We start from the raw sequence: 25558 nt of genomic DNA, 5'->3' as shown, positions 1-25558 counted from the left end.
AGGTAATCAGTCCCTTAGCCTTGAGTCGATGTAATCAGTCCATCAATCTTGAAAAGATTGATGGACTGATTGATTCTCGTTTGTATGGACTGATGAAGTCACTGTGTGGCGAAACGTTTCCTCATTGAAGATACCCAACTATTGCACATGTGTCTAATTTATCAACTTGTCGGTTCTCTGAACCATTCATATACACCTCAATTTTGAAATTAAACATAATAACGAAGCGGGTTAACTCCTGGACGGGACCTCTTTCCAGGTTACGGTCTGCCTTCATGTTGGCAAAAGTTTTTGATTCGAGGAAATGGAGATAAATAACAAAAAAGGCACAATACTGTGACTGGAACGATACACAAATAACCCGCACATAGAAGAGAGGAGCTTACGACGACGTTTCGGTCCGACTTGGACCATTTACAAAGTCACAGTAACGAAAAGGAGGGAGGGGAATATATTCAAATTCAAATTCAAAGTTTATTCTCTATAAGGATTACAATGCTGAGTTTACAGAATTTGGTTATTGTGTGGTTTACATGTAAAATAATAAGAGTGTACCACTAGAACACTAGGCAGGAGGTGGTAGTAGTAGTAGTAGTAGAGGTAGTAGTAGTGGAGGTAGAAGGCTCAAACTTAATTACCCCCCCCCACCATCATTTCCCAGCCGCTTCCCTACCACACGTCCTTGTGTGGTGGGAAGCTGCACCTGGCCGGTGTGGTGGTTTCCCTGACTCTCGTCAGGGCTGCTACATACACCTTCCCATCTGTCCCATAACAAGAATATGGCAGATTTTGGAATGCAATACTATAGGGCAAAGCAAAAGTTTGTGGGTATGAGGAGGAAGACGAAGGTGGGAGTAGGAATGACTGTTGGTAATTTAGAATATGAGAAATATTTTACAATGTATAAATAATACACAGAAGGTAAAGCGTCTGAGGAGAAAATACGAGGTTAAATGAGTGGTGAGTGCAAAAAGAGAGCAAATAAGAGAATGGATGAATATAAGCTTTTTTCCTGAGAAACATTAATAAGTTGAGAAAGCCTGAGGAGCACACGGACTTCGTAGTTAAAAACAAAATTAGAAAATGTTAGACGGGAAACTAATTTGAGGTGTTAAATGTTCTTGAAAGTGAGGTGGTGATTACGTGTACTGAGCAGAGAAATAACATCTGGTAGGAGTAAGAAAGATTCAGAAATGACTGGAAAAAAGTACACGAAGCAGTGTGTAAAATGAAAGGTAATAACTCAGCTGCGACAAATGGCATTAAGAGTGAAGTGTTTGAAAGCAGGTGGGGATATAATTTTGCTGCAGTTGGTGTATGTCTTCAGTATATGTATGAAAAAAAAAGAAAGTACGTAAGAGCTGTTGGAGAGCATATTCATAGTTTCCGTGTACGTATAAGGATCTTATGAATGCGTAAGAATTATAAAGAAATAAGCCCATTATGTATGCCGGAGAAAGTGTAAAATAAAAGCATTACTGAAATAGAGGTAAGACAGAAAGCTCACATTTAAAACAGTACGTGTGTGTGTGTGTGTGTGTGTGTGTAGTGGTGATAAAGTTGACCTCATGTGAGGGTACAGGTGTTCCCAGGCATGAAGGTGAGGCGCTCTCTCTCACCCTGGACTCTGGGTACTCCTGTACCTTCACCCTACCTGGGTGCCAACTCACCATACCAGTACTTTCCACTCCCAGTTTCAAACACAGTTGCTATTGATGATTTATGTCATGATTGTCTGTAAATAAATGTAGACAAAACCACAGCAAAAGCAATATACCTTTCAGTACAGCGGAAGTGCACTTAGCACACAGCCAAAAGAACCTTGGTTCAACTCTGGGCGCGGCGGGATGTATGGGCAAGTATCCTAACATCTGCCCCTGTTACCTAGCAGTCAACTGGTCCTGTTACCTAGCAGTCAACTGGTCCTGTTACCTAGCAGTCAACTGGTCCTGTTACCTAGAAGTCAATTGCTCCTGTTACCTAGCAGTCAACTGGTCCTGTTACCTAGCAGTCAACTGGTCCTGTTACCTAGCAGTCAACTGGTCCTGTTACCTAGCAGTCAACTGGTCCTGTTACCTAGCAGTCAACTGGTCCTGTTACCTAGCAGTCAACTGGTCCTGTTACCTAGCAGTCAACTGGTCCTGTTACCTAGCAGTCAACTGGTCCTGTTACCTAGAAGTCAATTGCTCCTGTTACCTAGCAGTCAACTGCTCCTGTTACCTAGCAGTCAACTGCTCCTGTTACCTAGCAGTCAACTGCTCCTGTTACCTAGCAGTTAACTGCTCCTGTTACCTAGCACTTAATTGCTCCTATTACCTAGCACTTACTTGCTCATGTAACCTAGCAGTTAACTGTCCCTGTTAACTAGCACTTAATTGCCTCTGTTACCTAGCAGTTATTACACATCTAGGAGTTAGTCAATTATTATATGTTGCATCCTAGAAAAAAAAAAGAGATGTGAGCGGACATAAGCCACAATAGGCTTGACTTTCTCGGGTTATCTGGGACTATGAACCTGCCTGGGTTATTTATTTGAATAAAATCATCTTCATGGATATGTTGCATAACATATAACTGTGGTGGCCTGGTGGCTAAAGCTCCCGCTTCACACACGGAGGGCCCGGGTTCGATTCCCGGCGGGTGGAAACATTTCGACACGTTTCCTTACACCTGTTGTCCTGTTCACTTAGCAGCAAATAGGTACCTGGGTGTTAGTCGACTGGTGTGGGTCGCATCCTGGGGGACAAGATTAAGGACCCCAATGGAAATAAGTTAGACAGTCCTCGATGACGCACTGACTTTCTTGGGTTATCCTGGGTGGCTAACCCCCCGGGGTTAAAAATCCGAACGAAATCTTATCTTATCATTGTCGGTTTAACTGATAACGTCAGACCTTGGGAACACGACATGTGAAGTGGGGCAGCAACAGTAACAACAGCCGCAGCAGCAATAACAACAGCCCAGTAGTATCAGAGGGGCAGCAACAGTAGCGTTAGCGTCGTAACGTCCTAAGTCTAACGTCGCAAATCCTACTGTTCCTTATTTGTTATTGTAACTGATTTTCACGCAGTTGAATTACTTGGTTACTATATATAATTATAGTACCTAAACTTGTGTTACTGTAGCAAATCTAATGTAGTAAGCCTAAAGTCGTAAATCTAACGACTTGAGTATAACGTCGTAAATATAACGTTGTAAGTCTAGCGGCGTGAGTAAAGTCGAAGTCTTCCAACAGCGTCAACAAGTGACCTTAACAAGTCACTGCTGCACATGAATGGTTTATAATACCGACAGATTGAAGAATTAGACACAAGTGCAACATTGGGTATCATAATTTATAGACGTTTTGCCATCCAGTGGCTTTATCAATACAATACAGGAACATACTGTGAAGAATGTAGAACTATATACAAAAGATGAGGTAATCCTTCAGCCTTGGAGTTGAAGAGCACCGTAGTCTTGAAGAATATTCAAATTCTTCAAGATTACAGCAGACTTGGAGGAGAGAAATAAGGGGCATATGTGGAGCCCCTGAGAGATACGGACAAGATGATTTCCAATTGCTGTGGTAACTTCAGTAGGGTTAGCAATGCTGACGCCGTCACCCCTAAGTACGGGGGCAGGGACTGGAGAACTACGACTCAATTTCCTGACATTTTTTTTTAAATAAAGTCATAGAGGAAAAGGTGGCCTGTGACCTGGTGGTAATAGTTCTCCCTTCACACGCTGAGGGCCCGGCTTCGATTCCTGGCCCAGGGTAGAAACATTGGGCGTGTTTCTTTACACCGGTTGTCTGTGTTTCTCATCAGTAAAATGGGTACCTGGATGTTAGTCGACTGGTGTGGGTCGCATCCAGGGACAAAAATTGACCTAATTTGCCCGAAATGCTTTACATAACAAGTGGCTTTTTATATAGTAGTATGTCATTAATGTCAGCTAGGACTGTATACCTTGTACATGTAATTGTAGAAATAAAGATATTATTGTAGAATACAGTAGAAACACTCCCGTCAACAGGTGCGTTTTGCTTGACGGACTGCACGTCGGGCAGCTGCCCTCTCCCGCTTACAATCAAGGAGTCGCTCTGTAATCCTCTTGTAGCGATAACTGCCCTATGTAGCACGTTTCAGACGCACTGCACGAGCACAAGTTACGGACCACCAAGGCACGCATTTCTCAGAGTGCATACACGAAGTTTGAGGGATTTTGACGCAACGTTTAAAACCGAAGACAAAAATACTTGTACTGGCTCATCAGAGGATGACAGCGATGATTCCTCACTAAAAACAGTGCGACGCCAGTAAAGGGCCCAGTTCTCACGTTCAAACTGCCAACGTGGGCTACAAGTGTGAGAATATGAATGGGAAGTAAGGAGGATAGGAAAATGATCGGTCATGTAAATCTGGGAGCACAGACCAGGTAGGGTGCAGTTGAAGAGAAGCATACTGAGAAATATATGCAGGAGAGAGTAAGTTTATTCACTGAGTGTGTGGGTTAAAATGAATGGGAGTTCTTGTATTTAAAACTTGGAGGGGAAGAGAAGAGAGAGAAGCCTCTAACTGATCTCCACCTCTCCACTTAATAAGTGGAGAGGTGGAGGTAGGGAAGAAACCAGAAATTCAATGTTAGCATAAACAAAGGCCGAGAAAAATAAAGGTACAAAGAGCAGACTGTACGCTACTTGTTCAAGAAGATACAGGTTGCAGTGTACAAACAAAAATCTGAGAATGTGATATGCCGGTGCACATAAACAGTGCACTTTCATTAAAAGTACCTTCGGGAAAAGGATCCGATGACTGTAATCTGATGATTGTAATCCGAAGTTATCAGTCCCGAGACGGGACGGATAACAAGGGGCTTTCTATATAGTAGTATGTCATTGATGCCAGCTAGGCCTATACGGGCCTTGTACATGTTTACCTGGAGAGAGTTCCGGGGGTCAACGCCCCCGCGGCCCGGTCTGTGACCAGGCCTCCTGGTGGATCAGAGCCTGATCAACCAGGCTGTTACTGCTGGCTGCACGCAAACCAACGTACGAGCCACAGCCCGGCTGGTCAGGAACCGACTTTAGGTGCTTGTCCAGTGCCAGCTTGAAGACTGCCAGGGGTCTGTTGGTAATCCCCCTTATGTATGCTGGGAGGCAGTTGAACAGTCTCGGGCCCCTGACACTTATTGTATGGTCTCTTAACGTGCTAGTGACACCCCTGCTTTTCATTGGGGGGATGTTGCATCGTCTGCCAAGTCTTTTGCTTCCGTAGTGAGTGATTTTCGTGTGCAAGTTCGGTACTAGTCCCTCTAGGATTTTCCAGGTGTATATAATCATGTATCTCTCCCGCCTGCGTTCCAGGGAATACAGGTTTAGGAACCTCAAGCGCTCCCAGTAATTGAGGTGTTTTATCTCCATTATGCGCGCCGTGAAGGTTCTCTGTACATTTTCTAGGTCAGCAATTTCACCTGCCTTGAAAGGTGCTGTTTGTGTGCAGCAATATTCCAGCCTAGATAGAACAAGTTATCTAAAGAGTGTCATCATGGGCTTGGCCTCCCTAGTTTTGAAGGTTCTCATTATCCATCCTGTCATTTTTCTAGCAGATGCGATTGATACAATGTTATGGTCCTTGAAGGTGAGATCCTCCGACATGATCACTCCCAGGTCTTTGACGTTGGTGTTTCGCTCTATTTTGTGGTCAGAATTTGTTTTGTACTCTGATGAAGATTTAATTTCCTCGTGTTTACCATATCTGAGTAATTGAAATTTCTCATCGTTGAACTTCATATTGTTTTCTGCAGCCCACTGAAAGATTTGGTTGATGTCCGCCTGGAGCCTTGCAGTGTCTGCAATGGAACACACTGTCATGCAGATTCAGGTGTCATCTGCAAAGGAAGACACGGTGCTGTGGCTGACATCCTTGTCTATGTCAGATATGAGGGTGAGGAACAAGATGGGAGCGAGTACTGTGCCTTGTGGAACAGAGCTTTTCACCGTAGCTGCCTCGGACTTTACTCTGTTGACGACTACTCTCTGTGTTCTGTTAGTGAGGAAATTATAGATCCATCGACCGACTTTTCATGTTATTCCTTTAGCACGCATTTTGTGCACTATTACGCCATGGTCACACTTGTCGAAGGCTTTTGCAAAGTCTGTATATATTACATCTGCATTCTTTTTGTCTTCTAGTGCATCTAGGACCTTGTCGTAGTGATCCAATAGTTGAGACAGACAGGAGCGACCTGTTCTAAACCCATGTTGCCCTGGGTTGTGTAACTGATGGGTTTCTAGATGGGTGGTGATCTTGCTTCTTAGGACCCTTTCAAAGATTTTTATGATATGGGATGTTAGTGCTATTGGTCTGTAGTTCTTTGCTGTTGCTTTACTGCCCCCTTTGTGGAGTGGTGGCCCGGTGGCCTGGTGGCTAAAGCTCCCGCTTCACACACGGAGGGCCCGGGTTCGATTCCCGGCGGGTGGAAACATTTCGACACGTTTCCTGTTCACCTAGCAGCAAATAGGTACCTGGGTGTTAGTCGACTGGTGTGGGTCGCATCCTGGGGGACAAGATTAAGGACCCCAATGGAAATAAGTTAGACAGTCCTCGATGACGCACTGACTTTCTTGGGTTATCCTGGGTGGCTAACCCTCCGGGGTTAAAAATCCGAACGAAATCCTATCCTATCCCTTTAGTAACTGTGGGACGACCCCCGTGTCCATGCTCCCTCTCCATACTTGTACAAATAAAATTTATTATTTTATTATTATTATTATTATTAATAATAATAATAATAATAATAATAATAATAATAATATTATTATTCTTATTATTATTATTATTATTATTATTATTATTATTATTATTATTGTAATCCAAAATTGAGTAAAATTTTACCTCAGTAAACTTCCCCATGTATGGGGAAGCAGTGCTCAATATATCGTCAGTAAATAAGTTTATTGAGGCATACATACACATACCTAAAATTATCATGCATAGTGTAAATTATGTAGGATAACTCAAAAAATCTGACTTATTTCCATTGGGGGGGTCCTTGTAACTGCCAGTGGCCCTTATTACCCCCAACAACTACTGGTAGCATCAAGGACTTTGCTCCAGCTTTCATCGGGTGTGGACGTCTCGCTCTTGTCTGAGTATCAGTGACAAATTACCCCCCCCCCCTCACTCTCTCTGGGACACTTCTCATCTGCTTTACCCGCCGGGCATATTACAGGAGGGGCACCTGGTCATCTGCTTTTTTTTAGCCAACTCCATTTTTCCGCTCTTCGGATAATGCTTTAATGGTTCTGGTGAGAAGTCGGTTATTGTACTCAGATGGTGAGTGTGGGAAACACGCTCTGCTGGGTCTTGGCAAGGACGTCCAGCTCATCTAATTGGGAACTTCTAGTTCCTGTTTTTGTTTACAAAGGACTGCACAATCCTACGGGTTTAGCGCTTCCCCTTGATTATAATACTACTAATAATAATGTTTACAAAGGAATTCTTGATCCCTATTCTTTCATGGCCCAGTTTTCAGCAACAGATGTTACTCATACATCGGGAAGTCGGGTTCGATACTACATAAGCTGTCACTGGCTCTTATAAACCCAACAAAAGGTAACGTCAAATGTTTGTTTAATGGTGAAAATGATATAAAATACCAATAAGTTAATTAGTAAGACAAATTTGCAACAGTTAGGTAAATTTATTATTGAAACGTCTCGTCTAGGCGACAGACTCGTGTAGTCAGATACAGAAGAGAGTAAACTTTAGACAGCAAGAGTAGCGACGAGGTAAACATGATGTAATCAGTCATCATTATAATCATGGGGGAGCCCTAAACCCGTAGGATTATACAGCGCACGTGGGGGGGGGGAATGGAGGGTATTCAGGCTCAATTCAGGGAACTGGAGCACAGATCCAGTTCCCTAGATCAAGAGCCTCTCACCAGCGTTGAGGAGAGTCAGTCATCAACCTTGGAGAAATAGTTTTTGAGATGGTCAGTCCTTGAACCTGGGGAAGTGTTCAGCTCCATAGTTCCGGACTACGGATCCACTTCAGCTACCCACCTCAAACTAATTATGAATCGACAAAAGGCAGTTCTCGGATCAATCACAAGTCGTTCCAGGCAGCACACTGTATTCAAATTCTGGAGCCTAATAAATATAAATGTAGTTCATACTTAAGAAAAGAATACTGTTCAGTCCACATGTTCAAAACATTACAATGTAACTGACAATGAACTCGGGCAATTCTTATAGAATTACAACAGAACACATAGGCACCACACCTTAAAAACAATTTAAATTTATCTAGGTACAGGTACACATAAATACAATTATCATACATAATTTAACATGTAAATTACTTAGGATAACCCAGTAAAAAAAAAGGTAGTCAGCAACTATCTGAAATTCCTCGCATTCAATTTAACATCTACAGAAATTCTTTGCACATTTAAAGGACCAAATGTACGGAATAATTTAAGAGCCAAGTTGAAAGATTTCAATAATCTTACTCATTTTAAAAATAAGCTAAAGCAGCCACAGTGTGCCTAAATATCTGAAGTCAAATCACCTTCCCAATCTTTTGGATTGAATCTGATTGCCTGCCATTTCCTTTGCATTGTACGGCCTCCTACAGATTTAGTGTACCCCCAGTTAACCTGTAAACGGTCCATACGTATATATACGTTTTTTCAACATTTGAGAGTATGTAAAAAAAGTAGATCTTCTTTTAGTTTTTCTACATTTGAAAATGTGTAAAAAAAACTTTGATCTACTTTTGTTGCACTACACATGTGAATGTAGATCTGCCTGGACCGTTTACGGGTTAATGAGTATTTCTGGGTTTACTAAGACAGTTCAAAGGAACCTCCTCTCTTGGTGCCTGATCCAGGCTTGAAAGGACCAACTTATATGGGAAACTTGTACCTCTCTGATCCAGGTCACATCTACCTGGAGTTCCTTACCTTTGTAACTTGTTCAGCTATCAAAACTTTGGGGCCCAGTCTCTGGACCCATTATGTACCTCTAATCTTTTGACAACCACCCACAAGATGGGTATGGGGTACATAAAGATATTAAACTTACTAACAAAACTCTGATCCAGACCCAAAGCTGACTACATTATTTGAGACCATAGGTCCCTTCAGTACCCACCATCCTCTCCACATAATCTTTCTAATTGAAGCTCTAAGGGACTACTAGCTGGTCTGACATCTAAAGTCAGTACCTGACTAGCCTGGTTGTGATTCATATGTTGCATTACGTGCAGCCAGCAGTATCAGCCTGGTTGATCAGGTCCTGATTCACCATGAGGCCTAGTCATGGATCTGGTAGTAGGAGCATTGACCCCCAGAACACCCTCCAGGTATACTCTAGGTACGCTTCACTTTCTTGGATTGCCTGCCTCCCATCTTGGGTATATACCTGCTTAAGCTTCTGGATAAAAGAGTTATTTTTTTGAAGTCTGAACTGTGTCTATAGTTAGCACTGGTAATTTTCTGAAGGAACATTCAGTTGGAGATAAGGAACTAACACCCCTTAATTAACTAGATAAATAAGACATATAGAAAAAAGGAGCAATAAAGAATAATGGATAATTTGTATTTGAGACCTTTATATGTTTCATAATTTACATAGATCAGAACTAGGTCATGGTCTGTACATAGTTTAGCAGTAGAATGATAGCCTACAGTTAACTAGGCCTACTGTTATGAATGAATTTGCAGACTACATTCAATGAGCCCACTAATGTCAGTTTAAATCTCTTGCCAAAATCTACTGAAGTATTTATTGCATCTATTCAACTCGTAAAATTGTTATTTTCATTGATAAATACAAAAGAAGATACATTGGCAATGAATTTTCATGAATGTAATACAAACATTCAGTAATAATATTGCAGCACACATCTCATTATATAAGATTATATTTGGATTATTAATCCTTAATATTAGTAACACAGGATAACCCAAAAAAGCCAGTCAGTATGGCTAATTTCTCTTGGGGTATTTTGATCCCTTTTCCCCAGAATATTTTACTTCATAGATTTAAGTATTTCATTAACAGTAGCTCTGTGGCCCATACAAGCTTAGCACTTGTTTTTAATAATAAAATAATGCTAATAATAATAATAATAATAATAATAATAATAATCCATTAACAGCAGAGATTGATTAAAATATATACTGTTGTTTCAGAGTGGGACATACGATCAGTATGAGAAGAAAAATCGGTCATTCTGTAAAATCAGTAAAGAAAGCTAAAACTGTCTGTAATGTAGCCAATACTGGTCATGAAGCATCTCTCACTTTTTTCTCAGGAGTAAGATGCTATATTCATCCAGCAAACTTTGGTATTAGGAGATTAACTATATTTCAAAATCATATTAGGAAATATGGAGGTGAAATTGTAGAAACACTGCCATTGCCCTCTGAAGTAGTGTCACATGTAATTTTTGAAGAATCAATTGATAATGAAAAGTTGAAATTATTAATTGACCCATCCAATTACCATAACACTGCTTTTATTAAATGCACATGGCTTGTGGAGTGTGTCAAAACAAAAGCAAAGATTCAGACGAAAGAATATGAAATAATACCAGTTTTGGTCTCCACTGACACTCATAAAAATAAGACTAGTGCAGTGGCCAGTGAAGATGGAATAAAAAATCCTGTACCTGAACAGCCAGAACTAAAAAATAAGAATAAGTTATTAAATTACTTAGGAAAAAGCGAGAAAGACAGTGTCGGTGATCATGTAGTTAACACATTGACCAAAAAATTCACTCATCAGAGAGCAAATGTGAATCCTGACGATGTAAAGGAAGCAAAAATAAATCTAACTTCAGTCCCCTGTGACTTTAAAAACAGCAACTTGTATAATAATGAAGTGTACAAGAAAGACAATACCTCAGAAGAAGTGAAGACTCGAGAACCAGTTCACACAGCAAGTAACATAGACAAACAGAATGACAATAGTGAAAATTATCAGAGATATCAACAAGCTTCACAATTTCCAGTTAAACTATTACCTAGTAGATTTAAGGTAAGTAGTACATGCTTGTGTATTCTTAGACTAAATCTTAGCATTGCCATGTGGTTCAGTTCCTGCATTCATTTTTCAAACTGTAAATTTTTTTATTCTCCCTTAATGATAGCTTGTTTGTTGGGAAAAGAGGAGACATGATAACCACATACAAGATTATCAAAAATTTCAGACAATAGAAAATAATTCCACATTACCATCAACATGGAGAAGAAGTCACACAGTCATGTGTATAAGTGAGCATGAGTGATTTAAAGTAAAGAGAAGAAATGATAGTGCTTGGTGGCCCAGTGGCTTGGTGGCTAAAGCTCTCACTTCACACATGGAGGGCCCGGTGGGGTGGAAACATTTCGATGCGTTTCCTTAAACCTGTTGTCCTGTTCACCTAGCAGCAAATATGTACCAGAGTTTTAGTCGACTGACGTGGGTCGCATCCTGGGGGACAAAATTGAGGACCCCAATGGAAATAAGACGGACAGTCCTCGATGACACACTGACTTTCTTGGGTTATCCTTTGTGGCTAACCCTCTGGGGTTAAAAATCTGAAGAAAATCTTATCTGGTGGGTTTTACTGTTCATTCTGGTTGAAGATTTACTTGATTTTCCTTTAAAGTTCTTTGTTAGTCATACTGCAACTTACAGTGCATCAGTTTTATCCAGGTAACAGCAGGCATCCATGTATAATATACAGTGGTACCCAGAATTTCAAACTTTCTTCGTTCCAAAAGGCTTTTCAGGTGCCATTACCGAACGAATTTGTCCCCATAATGAATAATGTAAATTATGTTAGTCTGTTTCAGACCCCCAAAAATACACTTACAAAAGCACTTACAATAATACACTTACATAATTGGTCGAGTTGGGAACAGTTCAGAACTCGGGGTACCACCGTATATGCTATGACAGGAATTAATTAAAGTTATAATTTGAAGTGTACTAATTATCAGTAAGATAACTAGAATATTTTAATGGATTAAAAAGTACAGTAAATGTAAATATTGGTATGTTTTTATTATTTATATAATTTTTTTCAGGATAAATTTGCCTGTTCCCAACCTTCAAGTAGTAAAGTAAACAATCTCAATACCCACATAACTACTGAGCTTGAGAAACTGGCAGCAGTATATAAGAACAAGAAGGATACATGGAGAGCAATGGGTTACCAGAAGGCAATATCTGCAATTCGTAATCATCCTAGGGAGATCAAATCCAGAGAGGTAATAATTTTGAAAATATGCAGTAATCATGGATGAAGAATAATCAGAATTTCAAACCCTAAAATATTAAATTGAAAGTATCTTTGAAATTTGAATATTTCTTTCTTTTCCAATATGACTTCAGTACTTATACAGCAAACATATTATGCACCTGAATTTGTCCTGGTTATGATGATCATTTTATTTTAACCAAAGATTTTGACTAGGCTATTGTTGGATCTTGTTGAACCTAAGGTAATTTATAGAATTGCAGTTTTTTTGTATTAGCTACTTCACCACTACAGTATTAAAGTACCATAAATTCGGAATCTCTTCCTTTTGAAACTGTTCTGGTAAACAACTTGAAAAGCTGAAAAATTGTATGGACTTCTAGTTTGTTCAGGTTAGGTAGCTTAATACTCTCACTACAACTTGGCATGTGGTACATAAATTTTCATCAACTTCACTAAAACTCCAGTGGCAGAGCTCTGCATCTGAGTGTAGCCTCAAGACATTTTGCACTTAAAACCACCAACAGAAAGAAAATGACACCTGCATTGTAGTTTGTTTATTATTATTATTATTATTATTATTATTATTATTATTATTATTATTATTATTATTACAGTGCTGTAATATATTTTTTGCAGTTCTTCTTTCTTAGTTTCTAGTAATGGCCTTTTGTTCTGTCAGTTGTTATTATTATTATCATCAAAAAGAAGTGCTAAACCTACTTGGGTCATACAGTGCTTTAGGGCAGGAATTGATGCAGGATCTGAGGATAAGTAAGGGTGGAGAGGATAACAAAGATAAAGTTAGGAAGGGCTGTGAGGAGTGCTAAAGGAAGGATTATCAAAGTTTGTGTAATAAATCAGTTGCTGTCAAAATGTCGTAGAGGGAGTCTGTGTCAAAGGTGGGGCCATCATCAAGGAGGGAAAATAAAGTAAGGGCGTTAGAGTGGTGATGATGTCGGAGGAAAATTCTGCGTTCTTGTTGATAGACAGGATGGTTAGGAAGTCTTCCTTGTCAATTCTTTTGTATCTTAGTTTATAGTTATGTCTTCTTATTCTGCCAGTTGATGAGGATTAGGATGTCTTCCCTGTCAAGTGTTTTGTATCCTTATGAAGCTATGAATAGGTTTATCTTGCTTCCTCTTTTTTGCTTATCAACCAAAGATGACATATATATGTGTCATAACAAAAAGCCTATTGAGCCTGCACAGTGGGAATCACTCTATCTGTGAAGTCTTGTGTCTAGACAGCAGGAAGCTAGTACAGTACGTACCATACTGTTAATGTGTATTTTCTCTGCCATACTCCTACTGATGCCACATAACTGCAAAAAAATACACAGTGCTAGAGTTGAGACAGCTTCTTGGAGAGTCCAGTCTTTCTTTTGTTATTTTGTTTGTTACACTTCTCTGATAAGAGTGCACCACAGATAAATAATTTGGTATATAATACAGTATACTATAATGGGTGTTATGTATGTGAAGAAAAAACTACACTGGATAAAAAGTACTGTACCCTCTAAATACCCTGTTTTTTATCCATCGAAGAATTTGATTATTGAACAGCCTCAGTCTTGTTCAAGCAGTATGAAGTACAGTGGACCCCCGCTTTACGATCAGCTCCCAATGCGACCAATTATGTAAGTGCGTTTGTACGTGTATGTTTGGGGGTCTGAAATGGACCAATCTAATTCACAATATTCCTTATGGGAACAAATTCGTTCAGTACTGGCACCTGAACATACTTCTGGAATGAAATAATATCGTAAACCGGGGGTCCACTGCATATAGCTAATAATAGATATTGGTGTGGAATCTAAGTTACTTGTTCTGTGGGATTCTGAAACATCTCTTAACCCTTTCAGGGTCCAAGGCCCAAATCTGGAGTCACGCACCAGTGTCCAAGAATTTTCAAAAAAAAAATTTGTTATTTTTTCTTATGAAATCGTAGAGAATCTTTTTGTGAAGGTAATAAAACAAAAAGTACAAAATTTGGTGGAAAATTGACGAAATTATGCTCTCGCGAATTTTGATGTGTCAGCGATATTTACGAATCGGCGATTTTGCCGACTTTGACTCCTATTTTAGGCCAATTACATTATTCCAATCAACCAAATTCTTAGCTATTTCACTAGTATTACTTCTATTCTATCGATTGAGCACAAGAAATCGCCAAGTCAACTGTTTCAACTACAAAATAAAGTGATCGGAAATTGTTAATTTGGCCAATTTAACACAAAGTTCAAAATATTCCAATTTCAAAATAGGGTCCAGAATAAACAATGTAGGCATTCCTGGCACTAAACTAACATTTCCTCTGTTCATTAGTTATGTTTTGAGGCTTTACAAATAAATTCCATTTTGATTTTTTATTCACATAATGAATTTTTATTCACACCAAAAAATAGAAGATTTACTGTTATGCAATACTGTAATAATTGTATAAATATCATTACCATATTTGTGAATGTATATTAGACCCACCAGCTGACGTGTATTAGATAAGAACATAAGAACATAAGAACGAAGGAACACTGCAGAAGGCCTACTGGCCCATGCGAGGCAGGTCCAAGTCTCCTACCGGCTTAAGCCAATGCACCCAACCTAGTCAGGTCAGGTCACATTGACTTAAGGGAGGAACACGGCAACCGACCTGTTAGCACAAGCTATCAGGTCTAACTCACACCCACCCACATCTACTCATGTATTTATCCAACCTATTTTTAAAGCTACACAACGTTCTGGCCTCTATAACGGTACTTGGGAGTTTGTTCCACTCATCCACAACTCTATTACCAAACCAGTACTTTCCTATATCCTTCCTGAATCTGAATTTTTCCAACTTAAAACCATTGCTGCGAGTCCTGTCTAGGCTAGATATTTTCAGCACACTATTTACATCCCCTTTATTTATTCCTGTCTTCCACTTATACACCTCAATCATATCCCCCCTAATTCTACGTCTTTCTAGAGAGTGCAGTTTCAGGGCCCTTAGTCTATCCTCATAGGGAAGGTTTCTGATACATGGGATCATCTTTGTCATCCTCCTTTGTACATTTTCCAGAGAATTTATATCCATTCTGTAATACGGTGACCAAAACTGTGCAGCATAATCTAAATGAGGCCTAACCAAGGATGTATAGAGTTGAAGAACAACCTGAGGACTCCTATTATTTATGCTTCTTGATATGAAGCCAAGGATTCTATTAGCTTTATTGCGAACACTTATGCACTGTTGTCTTGGTTTCAGATTACTGCTAACCAGAACTCCTAAATCTTTTTCGCAATCCGTAATATTAAGATCTACATTATTTAGTTTATATGTGGCATGGTTATTGTCCTGTCCAACATTTAGAACTTTGCATTTGTCTATATTAAACTGCATCTGCCACTTCTCCGACCACTGCATCAGTCTATTCAAATCTTCCTGGAGTGCTCGAATGTCCTCGTCAGAATGAATTCGACGGCCTATTTTGGTGTCATCGGCAAACTTGCCGATGTCGCTCTTTATGCCCTCATCTATGTCGTTTATGTAGATTGTGAACAGCAGGGGGCCCAACACTGACCCCTGTGGAACACCGCTCGTGACGCTTCCCCACTCTGATTTCTCCCCATTTATGCAAACTCTCTGCTGCCTATTTGTCAACCATGCCTCTATCCAGGAAAAAATTTCTCCTCCTATTCCATGTGCTTTAATTTTCCTCAATAGTCTCTGATGTGTGAGGTCGTTTGTTTACTCTTGAATATCGGCAAAAATTTAACATTTCCGCTACTTTGAGCTCAGTTTCAAGCCATTTCCAGTGCTAAAACCAATCAAAATCATCTCTATTTCTGTAATATGTCTTCCATTCTATCAAATGAGACCAAGAAATCGCAAATACAACTATAAAAAACATACGAAAAAACACTGCAAAGTTGCTGTTTTAATCGAAAAATCATGATTTCAGTTTTTTTCTCTCATTATACACAGTGTGCTGCAGGATCTGTTTTATGTGGTGCACACATACCACATAGATGTATTCTCTCATATCTAGGCCCAAATGTACCACTCACAGTTTATCAGAATGAGCTGAGCTCATGGCGTAGATCTACGGTTTGGACACTCACCGTAAAGCCGTAGATCTACGGGACGGACCCTGAAAGGGTTAATGTGTGACATTAATGAGTAAACAGGAAAAAAATTCAAAGTTGTACGGAGGACTTGTTAGGACTTGTCAGTGTTATCAGAATAATAGAACCTCTTATTGACAAGGGATATATTTTCCCTCTCCACTACTCTTGGTACCACCACAAGTTTTTATTTAAATTATAATACTTGTTACAGGAAGCACTCAGTATCCACGGTGTTGGAGAAAGTTTGGCTGATAAGGTCTCCGAGATTATTGAAAGTGGGAAACTCAGGAAGGTAGCCGAGGTGTGTGAAGGAGAGGAAGTAGAGACCCTCAAGCTTTTTATGGGTGTGTGGGGAGCTGGGCCAACTACAGCACACAATTGGTATACTCAGGTAAGGACATGCTTTATACCAGTACTTATCAGTCATGCATTGAAAGTTCACTGCATTAGTTTAGAGGCAGCTAAAACACTTGAAATAAAAGGAAGAACCATAATGATGTGTATACAGTATAGTTGTATAGTACAGTATTAAAGATTTTACTATTATGTATGACAGTATGTACCTGTATTTATTTTTCCATGTCAGATTGCTTAAAAATTTTTTTTGCTTTTTAGACTTTCAGTACAGACACTCCTCACTTAACAACCTACCTGTTTAACGACCGCATAGACTTAGGACCAGCTCTCTGACCAGTCGGTATTGTAAGCTGTATGAGAACTTTGGTCGTGGAAACTTGCTAATGTGCTTAATTTAGATTTTGAAGTGAAAGATATTGAAGAATTAGTGGAATATGTTGAGGGAGAGCTAACTAACGAAAATTTAATAGAGATGGAAACACAGCAGCACTTGGAAGAGGAAGAAGAGGAAAGAATAGAAGAAACACAAAACAAGTTCACTGTAAAGGGGTTAGCTGATGTGTTCCGGAAAGTGAATGCAGCTGTATTAGAACTAGAGGGTATGGACCCGAATGTTCAACTGTTCACGAAAGTGGAACGACAAATGAATGAACTTTCACAATGGTATCGTGAAATTTATGAAAAACAAAAAATTACTAAGCAGCCCACACAAATGGGATTCTTCTCGAAAGCTACATCCCGGACCCCTAGCCGTACAGGTCCTTCCATTTCCTCATTGTAGTCTCCCTTACCCGGCCCTCCACAGCTCCTAATAACCCTGCTGATAACTTCGATGATGATGCTCCTCGCTTATCAACCAATTCGCTTAAGAACCTAGTTGTAGGAACAGAATTCGGTCATTAACCCTTTCAGGGTCCAAGGCCCAAATCTGGAGTCACGCACCAGTGTCCAAGAATTTAAAAAAAAAAAATTTGTTATTTTTTCTTATGAAATCGTAGAGAATCTTTTTGTGAAGGTAATAAAACAAAAAGTACGAAATTTGGTGGAAAATTGACGAAATTATGCTCTCGCGAATTTTGATGTGTCAGCGACATTTACGAATCGGCGATTTTGCCGAATTTGACTCCCATTTTAGGCCAATTATATTATTCCAATCAACCAAATTCTTAGCTATTTCACTAGTATTACTTCTATTCTATCGATTGAGCACAAGAAATCGCCAAGTCAACTGTTTCAACTACAAAATAAAGTGATCGGAAATTGTTAATTTGGCCAATTTAACACAAAGTTCAAAATATTCCAATTTCAAAATAGGGTCCAGAATAAACAATGTAGGCATTCCTGGCACTAAACTAACGTTTCCTCTGTTCATTAGTTATGTTTTGAGGCTTTACAAATAAATTCCATTTTGATTTTTTATTCACATAATTAATTTTTATTCACACCAAAAAATAGAAGATTTACTGTTATGCAATACTGTAATAATTGTATAAATTTATTTTTTTTTTTTTTTTATTATCACACCGGCCGATTCCCACCAAGGCAGGGTGGCCCGAAAAAGAAAAACTTTCACCATCATTCACTCCATCACTGTCTTGCCAGAAGGGTGCTTTACACTACAGTTTTTAAACTGCAACATTAACACCCCTCCTTCAGAGTGCAGGCACTGTACTTCCCATCTCCAGGACTCAAGTCCGGCCTGCCGGTTTCCCTGAATCCCTTCATAAATGTTACTTTGCTCACACTCCAACAGCACGTCAAGTATTAAAAACCATTTGTCTCCATTCACTCCTATCAAACACGCTCACGCATGCCTGCTGGAAGTCCAAGCCCCTCGCACACAAAACCTCCTTTACCCCCTCCCTCCAACCCTTCCTAGGCCGACCCCTACCCCGCCTTCCTTCCACTACAGACTGATACACTCTTGAAGTCATTCTGTTTCGCTCCATTCTCTCTACATGTCCGAACCACCTCAACAACCCTTCCTCAGCCCTCTGGACAACAGTTTTGGTAATCCCGCACCTCCTCCTAACTTCCAAACTACGAATTCTCTGCATTATATTCACACCACACATTGCCCTCAGACATGACATCTCCACTGCCTCCAGCCTTCTCCTCGCTGCAACATTCATCACCCACGCTTCACACCCATATAAGAGCGTTGGTAAAACTATACTCTCATACATTCCCCTCTTTGCCTCCAAGGACAAAGTTCTTTGTCTCCACAGACTCCTAAGTGCACCACTCACTCTTTTTCCCTCATCAATTCTATGATTCACCTCATCTTTCATAGACCCATCCGCTGACACGTCCACTCCCAAATATCTGAATACGTTCACCTCCTCCATACTCTCTCCCTCCAATCTGATATTCAATCTTTCATCACCTAATCTTTTTGTTATCCTCATAACCTTACTCTTTCCTGTATTCACCTTTAATTTTCTTCTTTTGCACACCCTACCAAATTCATCCACCAATCTCTGCAACTTCTCTTCAGAATCTCCCAAGAGCACAGTGTCATCAGCAAAGAGCAGCTGTGACAACTCCCACTTTGTGTGTGATTCTTTATCTTTTAACTCCACGCCTCTTGCCAAGACCCTCGCATTTACTTCTCTTACAACCCCATCTATAAATATATTAAACAACCACGGTGACATCACACATCCTTGTCTAAGGCCTACTTTTACTGGGAAAAAATTTCCCTCTTTCCTACATACTCTAACTTGAGCCTCACTATCCTCGTAAAAACTCTTCACTGCTTTCAGTAACCTACCTCCTACACCATACACTTGCAACATCTGCCACATTGCCCCCCTATCCACCCTGTCATACGCCTTTTCCAAATCCATAAATGCCACAAAGACCTCTTTAGCCTTATCTAAATACTGTTCACTTATATGTTTCACTGTAAACACCTGGTCCACACACCCCCTACCTTTCCTAAAGCCTCCTTGTTCATCTGCTATCCTATTCTCCGTCTTACTCTTAATTCTTTCAATTATAACTCTACCATACACTTTACCAGGTACACTCAACAGACTTATCCCCCTATAATTTTTGCACTCTCTTTTATCCCCTTTGCCTTTATACAAAGGAACTATGCATGCTCTCTGCCAATCCCTAGGTACCTTACCCTCTTCCATACATTTATTAAATAATTGCACCAACCACTCCAAAACTATATCCCCACCTGCTTTTAACATTTCTATCTTTATCCCATCAATCCCGGCTGCCTTACCCCCTTTCATTTTACCTACTGCCTCACGAACTTCCCCCACACTCACAACTGGCTCTTCCTCACTCCTAGAAGATGTTATTCCTCCTTGCCCTATACACGAAATCACAGCTTCCCTATCTTCATCAACATTTAACAATTCCTCAAAATATTCCTTCCATCTTCCCAATACCTCTAACTCTCCATTTAATAACTCTCCTCTCCTATTTTTAACTGACAAATCCATTTGTTCTCTAGGCTTTCTTAACTTGTTAATCTCACTCCAAAACTTTTTCTTATTTTCAACAAAATTTGTTGATAACATCTCACCCACTCTCTCATTTGCTCTCTTTTTACATTGCTTCACCACTCTCTTAACTTCTCTCTTTTTCTCCATATACTCTTCCCTCCTTGCATCACTTCTACTTTGTAAAAACTTTGTATAAATATCATCACCATATTTGTGAATGTATATTAGACCCACCAGCTGATGTGTATTAGACGTGTGAGGTCGTTTGTTTACTCTTGAATATCGGCAAAAATTTAACATTTCCGCTACTTTGAGCTCAGTTTCAAGCCATTTCCAGTGCTAAAACCAATCAAAATCATCTCTATTTCTGTAATATGTCTTCCATTCTATCAAATGAGACCAAGAAATCGCAAATACAACTATAAAAAACATACGAAAAAACACTGCAAAGTTGCTGTTTTAATCGAAAAATCATGATTTAAGTTTTTTTCCTCTCATTATACACAGTGTGCTGCAGGATCTGTTTTATGTGGTGCACACATACCACATAGATGTATTCTCTCATATCTAGGCCCAAATGTACCACTCACAGTTTATCAGAGTGAGCTGAGCTCATGGCGTAGATCTACGGTTTGGACCCTGAACGTAAAGCCGTAGATCTATGGGACGGACCCTGAAAGGGTTAAGTAAGGAGTGCCTGTAGAAGTATTACGTGAATTTCTTTGTAATTACATGTTTATAGCTACAGGAGAAGAGCTGTGCTCTTGGTATTCTCTCTCTTCAGTGATATGTTCATCATGTAATTTTTTTAAAATTTACATTGATTGTAGCACTAACTACCTTGCCATTCATTTTTTCTTTTTGTAAAAAAAAGTCGCAGTATCCCTTTGCCCCTTTTGTTTCTTGATTACAGCTGTTTCCTCTTGTTATTCCTGTTGCAGTACAGTGGAACCTCGACTTATGAATTTAATTCATCCCGTCACCTTGTTTGTATCCCGATTTGTTCGTATGGCGAGTCAATTTTCCTCATTTAAATTAATTGAAATGGCACTAATCCGTGCCAGTGAAATTCCTGCTCTCAGGAGGCACAAAAAAATACTTCAGTGTGACACCGATATCAACTCTATGGCTTATTTATCTATCACAATTAATCTAATTTCACCATCACTCAAGGAATGCACAATGGGTGCATTGTTGTTACTGTTCAGCATTTCTTCAATGTCAGCTTCCTGTAACTCCATTAGCTCAGTCAAGATGAGTAAATAGAATTGTCAGCGCTTCAGTACGTTTATTCTGTTAGTGGGTTGGATTTGTGAAGGACCTGCCTAGTATGGGCCAACAGGCATACTGTAGTGTTCCTCCTTTATGTTATTACGTAGCCACGACACCAATCATACCCAGCCCCTCCCACTCATATATTTGTCCAATCTCGTTTTAAAGCTACCCAAGGTCCAGTCGAAGCTAACACCTTGGGTAGTTTCAAATTTGTGTTGGATAAATACATGAGTGAGAGGGGTTGGATGTGAGTGGGACATGCACATGAGTAAATAGAATTATCAAAGCTTATTGCTTGGATAACATTGAAAATTGAGTTGGGCAAATATTCTGTTAGTGGGATGAATTGTGAAGGACCTGCCTAGTATGGGCCAACAGGCCTGCTGCAGTGTATTATTATTATTACTTAAGAACATAAGAAAGGAGGAACACTGGAGCAGGCCTGTTGGCCCATATTAGGCAGGTCCTTCACAATCCATCCCACTAACAGAATAGAATTTGAATCCATTATTGCGGGTTCTCTCTTGGAGGGATATCCTCAAAACCTCATTTATATCCCCTTTGTTAATACCCATCTTCCACTTATACACTTCGATCATGTCTCCCCTCATTCTTCGTCTTACAAGTGAATGTAATTTAAGGTTACAATTGAATGTAGTTTAAGTACGTATGTATTATTGTAATAATTATAATTATTTTGATTTTGATTATCATTCATTTAGGGAACTGGAGCACAGATCCAATTCCCTAGATCAAGAGCCCCTCACCAAGGAACCTCCTGAGGGGGAAGTTTGCGTTCTGAAATTTCGTTCGTATCCAGAAGCAAAAAATCAACTGAGCGACTGTTCATATCCTGAAAAGTTCGCATGGTGGGGCATTTGTAAGCCAAGGTTCCACTGTACTAAAAAAAAATCTTTATCTGTTTTTTCTTACTTTTATAACCTAAAGTTAACATAGTTCCTCTTTTTCCTCCTATCAGCTAGCAAAGACATATTTATTGTTTTCAGTCTTTCATGATTCATATTTTTTTTTTTACCCCTGTTATCCTGTAGCTCTTCTTTGAACCTTTTTCATCTACAATAATCCACATTTTTTTTTTTTTTTTGATGCGAACACCTCGCAGCAATTTTGGCCTGCATGTCTGTAGTAAAAAGCTTTTTCAGCATTGAAGAATGATTGTACAACATTTAGGAATCTTTATGATCAACAAATGCTTGTCTACTTTGTCTATATTCTTACAACAATCAAGCAAGTTGTGATTGTTTTTACTTTGTAATATAGTATACATTATACAGAATTCTTTTAACAAATACGTACATTGTTGCACTTTGATATATTTGCTTTCTAAATGCCATTACAGTAGACCCTCAGTTATCGGCCGCTTCTGTTATCGGCCAACTCGGTGATCGACCTGTTTTTTGGCACCCGGTCATCGGCCATTAATTTGGTGACTGGCCGTTTGGGACACGTCCGTCCGCTGACTGGGGCCGCTTGCACGTCAGTTTGGCTGTGCCTTTCAGGGTGTGAGGAAACTTCTGCTCATACATCCAAACATTTCGCTTGTTTTCCATTGTTTTTTTGTGGGTTTTTTGCAGTGCAACTGCAAAATAAGTAACCATGGCTCCAAAGAAAGCTTCTAGTAAAGTTCCTGTGGTAAAAAAAGTGAGAAACACCAAGGAATTTAAACGTGAAGTGTAGCAGGCATGCAGGGAGCGCAGCAGGCATGCAGGGAGCGCAGCAGGCATGCAGGGAGCGCAGCAGGCATGCAGGGAGCGCAGCAGGCATGCAGGGAGCGCAGCAGGCATGCAGGGAGTGCAGCAGGCATGCAGGGAGCGCAGCAGGCATGCAGGGAGCGCAGCAGGCATGCAGGGAGCGCAGCAGGCATGCAGGGAGCGCAGCAGGCATGCAGGGAGTGCAGCAGGCATGCAGGGAGTGCAGCAGGCATGCAGGGAGTGCAGCAGGCATGCAGGGAGTGCAGCAGGCATGCAGGGAGTGCAGCAGGCATGCAGGAAGGGTAGCAGGCATGCAGGGAGTGTAGCAGGCATGCAGGAAGCCAGCATTAGTCTTCAATAAAGGTATGTAATACTGATTTAATTGTTAAAAAAAATATTTTTTGGTGAATATTTTTGTCTGGAACTGATTAATTGTAATTACATTAATTCTAATGGGATATATTATTTCGGTTTTCGGCCATTTTGGTTTTAGGCCGAGCTTCTGGAACGGATTACGGACGATAACTGAGGGTCCACAGTATGTGCTTCTTTGATGTTGCTCTTGTGTTTGCTGTTTAAAAAATGTGTGTACAAGACAAAGCTTAAACACTGTGCTTAGATGAACATAAATTTGTAAACCTCCTCATTTTGTTTCAGGGTTTCAGAACTCTCGAAGATTTACGCACGAAGGCTGCATTAACACGTCACCAGCAGATTGGCCTTGAGCATTATGAAGATATCAATAGCCGAATACCTCGAGATGAAGTGACAGAAATTGAAGATTATGTAAGTTTGAGTTTTGATTATTTTTTTGTTTTGTTAATTTTTGATTGATGACCTAAAAGATCTTCCTCTTGTTCTAAATGATCTTAAGATTTTGTTACCTAGGTAGTAGGCTGGTAGACAGCAACCACCCAGGGAGGTAATACTGTCCTGCCAAGTGAGTGTAGAATGGAAACATGTAATTGTTTTATGTGATGGTGGGATTGCTGGTTTCTTTTTTCTCATAAACATGCGGGATAACAGGTATATCTTGCTACTTCTACTTATACTTGGGTCACACAACACATGCATGTATACACATATATATACAGTATACACATACCCATCTGGGTTTTCTTATATTTTCTTAATAGTTCTTGTTCTTCTTTATTTCCTCTTATCTCCATGGGCAAGTGGAACAGAATTCTTCCTCAGTAAGCCATGCGTGTTGTAAGAGGCAACTAAAATGCTGGGAGCAAGGGATTAATAACCCTTCTGTATAAAGTATTAAATTTAAAATGAACAAATTTTGTTTTTCTTTTTAGTCACCCTGCCTCGGTGGGATACGACTGGTTTGTTGAAAAAAAAAAAAGTTTATATTTTTCCTGGTTTTTCTTACACATATTTCATATACAGTGGAACCTCAAATTTCGAACATATTGCATATCGAACTCTTTGAAAATCGACCGTTTTTTTCAAACCAACTTTGTCCCCATTATCGAACTTGCTCCTTTTTTCGAACCGAAGGGTACTGGACCTGTCCGCCAGCTCGCTCTGTCTGCGTCCCCGTGCAGGCGCCTTGAGCCAGTCTTGCTTTGTTGATGCTTGAGTGAACACTAACCTGCGGTCTCATTCAAACATTTTGCGATTAATTCATTGTATTTAGTGATTGTGGGACTGTGAAATAAGCTACCATGGGCCCAAAGAAACTTGCTAGTGGTACGGCTGTGGTAAAGAAAGTGAGAAACACCATAGATGTGAAGAAGGAAATAATACAGAAGTATGAGAGCAGTGTGAAACTTGTTGAGCTTGCCAGGATGTATGGGAAAAACAAGTCGACCATCGCTTCTATCCTGGCAAAGAAAGAACAAATCAAGGAAACTGATGTTACAAAAGGTGTTAATAAGCTAACCAAAAAAAGACCACCGACAGTCGATCATGTTGAGAAGTTGTTGCTGGTGTGGATCAAGGATAGAGATGGCAGGTGATAGTGTTTCAGAGATGATTATTTGTGAAAAGGCAAGGAAGTTGCATGCCGATTCAAAGATTAAGGAGATTTGCTCCAAGTGGAATGATGTCCCAATGTTTGTGGAGAAGTACCACCCTGAGCAAGCTGAAACAAGCCATCTTTGCAACAAGTTCAGTGACAGAACCATGTCCCATTTTAGGGAAATATTAAAGAGGCACCAGAAACAGAAGACTGTGGATAGTTATTTTGTGAGACAGGGGTCCAGTGACTCTCAAGCTGGTCCTAGTGGCATTAACCATTAAACGGTCCAAACGTATATATATGTTTTTTCAACATCTGAAAGTATGTAAAAAAAATGTAGATCTTCTTTTTTGTTTTACATTTGAAAACGTGTAAAAAAACTTTTATCTACATTTTTTTGTTATATTTGAAAATATGTAAAAAAAAG

At 39.8% G+C, this 25558-nt stretch overlaps 1 protein-coding gene across 6 annotated transcripts in view; it reads left to right on the top strand.

Moving 5' to 3' along the window:
- Positions 1 to 25558, top strand: part of LOC128697516 (DNA polymerase lambda) — a 40055-nt gene that overhangs the window by 2853 nt on the left and 11644 nt on the right. The window contains exons 1-5 of one of the 6 annotated variants that reach the window (XM_053789267.2): positions 7063 to 7110; positions 10186 to 11032; positions 12067 to 12249; positions 16563 to 16742; positions 23817 to 23945. In XM_053789267.2, the coding sequence (XP_053645242.2) occupies positions 10205 to 11032; positions 12067 to 12249; positions 16563 to 16742; positions 23817 to 23945 (1320 nt within the window). In that variant the 5' untranslated portion in view covers positions 7063 to 7110; positions 10186 to 10204. The other 5 variants (XM_070093989.1, XR_011393141.1, XM_053789266.2 and 2 more) reach the window with 5 other exon arrangements.

The sequence above is a fragment of the Cherax quadricarinatus genome, chromosome 44, assembly GCF_038502225.1.
Source record: "Cherax quadricarinatus isolate ZL_2023a chromosome 44, ASM3850222v1, whole genome shotgun sequence".
Lineage (NCBI taxonomy): Eukaryota > Metazoa > Arthropoda > Malacostraca > Decapoda > Parastacidae > Cherax > Cherax quadricarinatus.
Note: the sequence above shows the minus strand (reverse complement) of the source record. Positions and strands in the feature narration are given on the sequence as shown.